This window comes from Ictalurus punctatus, chromosome 20 (genome assembly GCF_001660625.3).
Source record: "Ictalurus punctatus breed USDA103 chromosome 20, Coco_2.0, whole genome shotgun sequence".
Classification (NCBI taxonomy): Eukaryota; Metazoa; Chordata; class Actinopteri; order Siluriformes; family Ictaluridae; genus Ictalurus; species Ictalurus punctatus.
Window position 1 is genome coordinate 463,639 of NC_030435.2, and position 6,588 is coordinate 470,226.

The 6,588-nt window shown below is 43.9% G+C and overlaps 2 protein-coding genes across 2 annotated transcripts in view; both read right to left on the reverse strand.

Moving 5' to 3' along the window:
* Positions 1-305: 305 nt before the first annotated feature.
* LOC108280378 (transcription cofactor HES-6) lies at positions 306-3,058 on the reverse strand. The gene is made up of 4 exons (XM_017495292.3): positions 2,785-3,058; positions 1,812-1,898; positions 1,609-1,690; positions 306-1,483 (listed from the first exon to the last, which is right to left on the reverse strand). The coding sequence occupies exons 1-4, from the start codon at positions 2,860-2,862 to the stop codon at positions 1,056-1,058; spliced, it is 675 nt and encodes a 224-aa protein (XP_017350781.1). The 5' UTR covers positions 2,863-3,058; the 3' UTR covers positions 306-1,055.
* A 3,161-nt stretch (positions 3,059-6,219) lies between these two features.
* her8.2 (hairy-related 8.2) overlaps positions 6,220-6,588 on the reverse strand; it is a 2,506-nt gene continuing 2,137 nt past the window's right edge. The window contains exon 4 of the mRNA XM_017495294.3: positions 6,220-6,588. This exon is cut by the window's right edge and continues 295 nt beyond it. Within this exon, the coding sequence (XP_017350783.1) occupies positions 6,543-6,588 (46 nt within the window). The 3' untranslated portion in view covers positions 6,220-6,542.

Genomic DNA, 6,588 nt, shown 5'->3' on the forward strand with positions numbered 1-6,588 from the left:
TATAAAAAAAAAAACTGTCTCTTAAAACTCCTTACATTCATTATTATTTGATCTGTTCTGTTAAAAGTGAGTGAAAACGCTGTAAATTCTACATGTCAGAATGAATTTAGGACTGGATATGAAGCAGTGCAGTGTTTTACGTTCTCCGATGGAATTTTTTTTAGGTTTTTACAATGTACATTTCCAAAAGTGTATTATAATCCGTTTCCTCTGGCTTTTAGAGGGGTTTTCTTTCCCCTTCTCTTAGATTTAAATCTGAATCTTGTGTTTTCTCTGAGCTCATGTGTACTGCAGTAAAAACCCTCAATTACAACACGGATTGATTATGACACCTTCTTACTGTTTTAATTCTGCTGAGTTAGTTGCACTACACAGGAACTAATTAAAAAATACAATTTAAAACATGCACCGAAGACAATCAATAATACTGCTCCAGACCTGCTTAAAATACCGCCTTCATTTCATAAATTACTTTTACATGAGGACATTAACAGATAATCAGCCATTAAAGTAATGCATTATTATTATTATTATTATTATTATTATTATTATTATTATTATTATTACCAGCTATAAAACTCATCTAAATCAATCATTCGTCTATTTATTGGTGCTTCAGGTTCAAAAACAATTAAATGAACTAGGCTCGATATTTCACTGCATTCAAAACGAACAGAGTTCTAAAAGATCAAACCAGAAATGAAACGGGTTTCACCCAGAGAGACTTGTGATGAATCTGAATATAAAACAATCGAAATGCGTCCTGAACATACAGCAGCGTTCCTAAAGTCCACTTTTACTCCGGAAATGAGTTGAATGCTCGGAGTTTATCCTCGAACTGCAGGAAGCACAGTGTTTCTCGGGTTTTAAAGGTGAAGCTCCTGGGTTTATTAATGAGACTCGCGCACATGTAGAAAGAGTGATGTCCTTAAACGATCCTTAAAGAAGGTCAAGTATTTTTTTTTTTTATCCGTTTGTATTTGCATGAATGAATTCCGGTTAATTCCAGTCGTGCGTCAGTTTACAGGTGTGCTGTTTCCGGTGCGCTCGCGGCTCTACCACGGTCTCCACATGGATGTACAGTAGGGGGCGGTGCTCCGGTGCTCCTCCTCCTCCTCTTGCTCCTCCTCCTCCTGCTCCACCGCAGACCCCGGAGCTGGCTCGCTGAAGGTCTCCTCCAGGTCGGAGTTCGGATCTTCTTCAGCGCCGCCGGTGGACAGAGCTGGTGCGCGCGCTCCCGGTGAATTGACGCGCGGCCACGCTCCCGTAGGAGACAGAAGCTCGGAGCCGAGATCAAGGATGACGTCCTGCAGGTCCTCGTTTAACGGCATGCACTCCAGCAGGTGGTTGAGGAGTTCCGCAGCTACCGTGGCGTCGATGCCGGGGCACGTGGACACGAAGGTGTGGACCTCGTGCATGCACTGGATGTAGCCCGCGGCGAAGCGCTCACTGGCCTCGCGACTCATGCTGTCCGACTCTGCATCTGCATCATCATCATCATCATCATCATCAGTACACATAACTACTTAGACAGGTGTAAATTCTGCTGCGCGTGCGGTGACGGACATTAATAAAACTTTGAGTCGCGCGAGCAGGCTCATATCTCACCATGTGACCGGTCCCGCAGGATGCCCTCCACCCGCTTCACCGTGAGCTCGAGCACTTCTGCGTTCTCCATCTTTGCATGCAACTGCAGAGAGAGAGAGAGAGAGAGAGAGAGAGAGAGAGAGAGAGAGAGAGACGCTATGAATGTGTCTAACTTTCTTCCATCTGTCTGATCTAACCGGTGTGCACGCGCAGGTGTGTCTCACCTCGGTGTCGGACAGCAGACCCCGGAGCTCCTGCAGGCTTTCGTTAATGCGCGCGCGCCTCTTCTTCTCCACCAGCGGCTTCCTCGTCTGTTCAAACAAACAGGATTTTAAAAAGGATAAAACTCCTCATTCTGTATTTTATACCGAGTCACTGACAGGAAAGAGCTTCGAGTTAGAGTCGAACGGCACGCGCGCGAGAAAAAAACACGTTTTCTAACAGAAACTTTCTCACTTCAGTCTAAAACATTTGTTGCATTTGTTGTTTGTTGTCTTGCTTTTTGTTTGTCTGACTGTTTTACGTGCGTTTTTAATGTTTTATTTTTATATTTCTTATGCAGTTTTATTTCTGTTGTATTTCATTTTATTACCAGTGTATCTGATGTACAGACAAGTTCTTAATAAGGGGTTTAATGAATAACTCACTTACACAACATGTGAAAATAAATCTTTAAAATCATATCTCACTGAGAAGTTGATTTATTCAGTCGTGCCTCTGATGATGATGAAATATCAGTCACAGACACGCGGGATATTAAATCACTGATAAGGGTAAGCCGCACTCAGGTGCGCGCGCTCATAAACACACTGAACGGAAGCGTTCCTCTGGGCCGCAGCAGTGAGAGCGAAGGTGCGGTGAGTTCCCTGTTTTCTGAATCATTTCATTTTAAGTGATATTTCATTAATAAATTATGCACAAAACCCCACAGTTTAATTCACACATGCTTTTAAACAAATCCCTGAAATAGCTAAACAGTTTAAAATCTGAAATGAATGAAATCTGTATCGTATATTTATTTATTTATTGATCAGATAATTAGTTTTAAAAGAAAACTGATATATTTGTATTTGTGTGTTATGTGTTAAGTTTTATTCTGCTATGAGTAAAGATGAACCTTTGGTATTAACGGTACGTTTACGTCGCGCGCTCTTTGGGCACGGTGCCGGTGGTTTGGGACGCAGTCAGACTGCTTACCTTCCGGTCTCCTTTGCGGTCTTCCTCATCCGAAACCGTCCACAGACCGAGTTTACCTGCGCGAGACGAGTACGCCATGACGGAACAGGGTCCGGGGTTCGGTACCGGAATGCTTCAGGTGTGTGTGTGTGTGTGTGTGTGTGTGTGTGTGTGTGTGTGTGTGTGTGTGTGTGTGTGTTTCAGTCGTGTATGAGATACTCCATTGAGCCGAGACGCGTTATGACCGGGTGTGCGGTGTGTACTCTCCGCTCTGTGCGGGTTTTATGCGGGTCTGCCCCCCCCCCCCTTCCCCCGCACTGACCCCCCGCACTGTTCTACACTTGAAGAGGATCAGCGCGAGCGCGCCTTCACCGGAGCATCTCGCTGACCAATCAGAGCGCGAGCTTTTGTGTGAACTATTATTTCTTATTAGGTTTTCATTTATTTATTTATTTTGTTCTGTGTTTTGTCAGTTTGATTAAATGTATGTTTTGTTGATGTGTTTAGTTATTCTACTCGATTTATTTTTATTAATGTGTTCATCCATTCATTATTCGACTCTTTCTTCCTTTGACTGACAGTCTGAGAGGAAAAAAGCATAAAGTCTCTCCTTCCGTGTCCCTGAGGTGGAGCCCATAAGGAACATGAACAAGGTGAATCTTTAAAGTCTGTTAATGAGGCTACAGTGTGAAAGGTCGCTATAGTTACATTTCCGGGTCAAACGAAATAAATAAATAAATAAATAAAAGATTATTTAGTCTAGTACAGTGTTTTCCCCCGCGTGACTTTTACTCACACTGTTAGTTTGTTCACTTCTACATTTATTCATTCGTTTGTTTACTCGAATTAACCCACGTCACTTCCGCTCTGTCCCTCCCGCCTGCTGCTGGGTTTTGTGCTCGTTGTTCTCAGGACCTCAGACAGACAGGTGGCAGCTGCGCGCGCGGACCTCGGAGGCCAATTAGAACTGAGCGACAGGTGGTGTGTGAGTGTGTGTGTGTGTGTGCGCGTGTGCGTGTGCGTAAGTGTGTGTGTGTGTGTGTGTGTGTGTGTGTGTGTGTGTGTGTGTGTGTGTGTGTTTGTTTGTGTTATTATATAAGTACTGTTGGTGTACAGCTCTCAGAAGTGTGTTGTGTCCCTGAGAAACATCACATTATCACACACGGGGTTAAAATGGTCCTAAAACAAGGGTTCAGATTTTTATTTTAGGAACTAAAACGCAGTTCTGGAACGCAGCGTTAGTGACAAAGCTGATCTCGGGGAAAAAGCTAAGAGTGTGAGAAGCTGAGTTGGATGCTGGACTGTCTTCAGATTCACGCTGAAGTCCCTGGACACGTCGGGGGATTATTACTACACCCCGCCTTGTGCTCGGATCCAGAGCGGGCCGGCTCAGGATAAAACTCTTACTGAAGATGGATGAATGATGAACTGCATCCCTTTGCTTTTAGTTTTGTGGAGTTACTGAGACGTTCAGATATTTAAGACGTGTGAGTTGAGCAGTTAGTTCTGATCCTGTGAGTGTAAGAGCACGTGGGTTCTGACGGTTCTGATGGCAGTATTGTGTTCAGGTATCCTACAGACCCATGAGTCTGTAGGTCTGTTATACTCAGCCTCTCACTCCGGACAGTGGCCCTGACCCAGCGATCTCGCTAGCATGAGACAAAGCAACGAATGATCGTGATGTTCTGCGTACTTGTGCGACACCGAGCTGCGATTTCAGCAACATCTCAGTTCTATACAATTTAGAGATAACGCTGTAAACAGACCGATCCAAACGATTCCTCAGACCTCAGTGTGGTCCCACTTCTTCAGTTCCCCGCTCACAACTTTAGTTCCTACCTGCAGTTAGTCCCTGTTTACTGTTTAACACACAAGTGGAAGATGGTTTGATCTGATCCGGTCATGTACGAGCTCTCGGTAACTGTGTGGAGACGTTAGGGGGGAAATAAAGTTCGAGGGACGTGTATGAATCATTCAGGAGGCTTTAGTTATACATTTAGACTTTTTTCTTTTTGAACTCTAAGTAAAATGTAGGAGTTAACTGTGAAGCTTCTCTTTCTGCGTGTGTGTGTGAGTGTGTGTGTGTAGGAGTGTGTGTGTGTGTGTGTGTGTGTGATGTCATACTGAGCACCGCGTCTGTCGTTAGTGTTGTGTTTGCTGATGCAGTATTGTTATGGAGATTTCTCTCATAAAAGTCCATCTGTGATCATTATTTATAGAGCGGCTCCGAGTTACAGCCTGCACGAGAGAGAGAGAGAGAGAGAGAGAGAGAGAGAGAGAGAGATGCTGGATGAAAGGAAAAAGTAAGGAAGAGAGGATTAATGGTAAAAAAAAAAAGAGAGAGGAACATAAAAAAAAGAAGGCAGGTAAAAACACTTGGTAGAAGAGATATAAAAGGAAAGAAAGAAAGAAAGAGTTGTGAGGAAAGAGAAAAGAAGAAAATGGACACAACAGAAAGTGTGTAAGAAAGTGGAAGTTAAAGAAGAAAGAAAGGAAGAAAGGAAGGAACAAAATAAAACAAAATAAAGAGCAACAAAATGTAAAGACAAATAAAGAAAAGCTCAGTGTACTGTAAGAGAAAAGAAAGAACAGATGAGGTGAGAAGCGGAGAGAGAGAGATGGAAGGAGAGAGGGATAAAGAGAGAGGGAGAGGAGGAAGGAGAGAGAGAGAGAGAGAGGGAGAATGATGTTGGGTTCAGTGAAGTGCACTACAGTGTTCGTCAGAGCGTCTGCTCGAGTCCTCCAGCCTTCTGTCCTCTTCAGAGAGCGAGCAGCTGGCAGGCGTCGGCTTTTGTGTTTCAGCTCACACACACACACACACACACACAGTGCTGATCATTTTATTTCCCACACACCCCGTCTCGTGAATCTGAATTGATGTGTCGGGGACCGTGGGGTCAGGGCTCAGGGGTCAGAGGTGAATTTGGGCTCAGGTTGTAGTTGCCTTCACACACGCAGCACTTCCACGTGTGATGAATCTCCGCATCGTTTACCTCACATGAGGATTTAAATCACACATTCAGGTGTGCTGATGACCAGTGTACAGAGCTGAGCTGACGGGCGTGTGTTTCAACAGATCTGAATCTGAGATCGGACACTGGTTCATTATCTTATCCACATCCGCAACAATCAGAATAAAAAAGACACAAAACGTACACAACACTGACTACGTTTACATTCAGACTAATACAGAATATTCACCCCTCTTCTGAAGATCGAGTTTGGAGGTGTTTTAATGTCCTGTAATCTGGTATAATGATAGCTGTTTAAACGTTTGTGTCTGATCACTGTTGGATATCGGAATCTGGTCCCGGTTTACTCCCCGTGTACACGCAGCGTGATCTTTGAGCTTTTATCCAGCAGTGTTTATGTTCCAGTCTGCAGCAAGAGACTCGATGTGTTTGTGTTCACGCTGACACGATGGCACCATGTTTCAGTTTACACCACAAAACCCCACATGTTATTGTTTATTTATTAATAACAGGTTAATACGGTTATTAGATACAGCATAGAGGTCACGGGCTCTACAGTATTAGTCAGAGAGTGAGCTCTGGACATTAATAATCCAATAAATTACAGTGTTACTCAAATAAATAAACACAGGAGCATTAACTGCCTTCTACAATGCAGGCTACAGGAAGTTTACTTCAGACAGGAAGTAACGAGGTTCAGGAAAGAGGCGCTACTCTGGACCGCACACTCACCAACAGGTATATCTATAAGATACATAGCAGAGGAGGGTCTACGACACACACACACACACACACACACACAGTGTTCTACCAAGGCCTCCACATTTCCAGAGTTGTCAGATGTGGGCTCTTT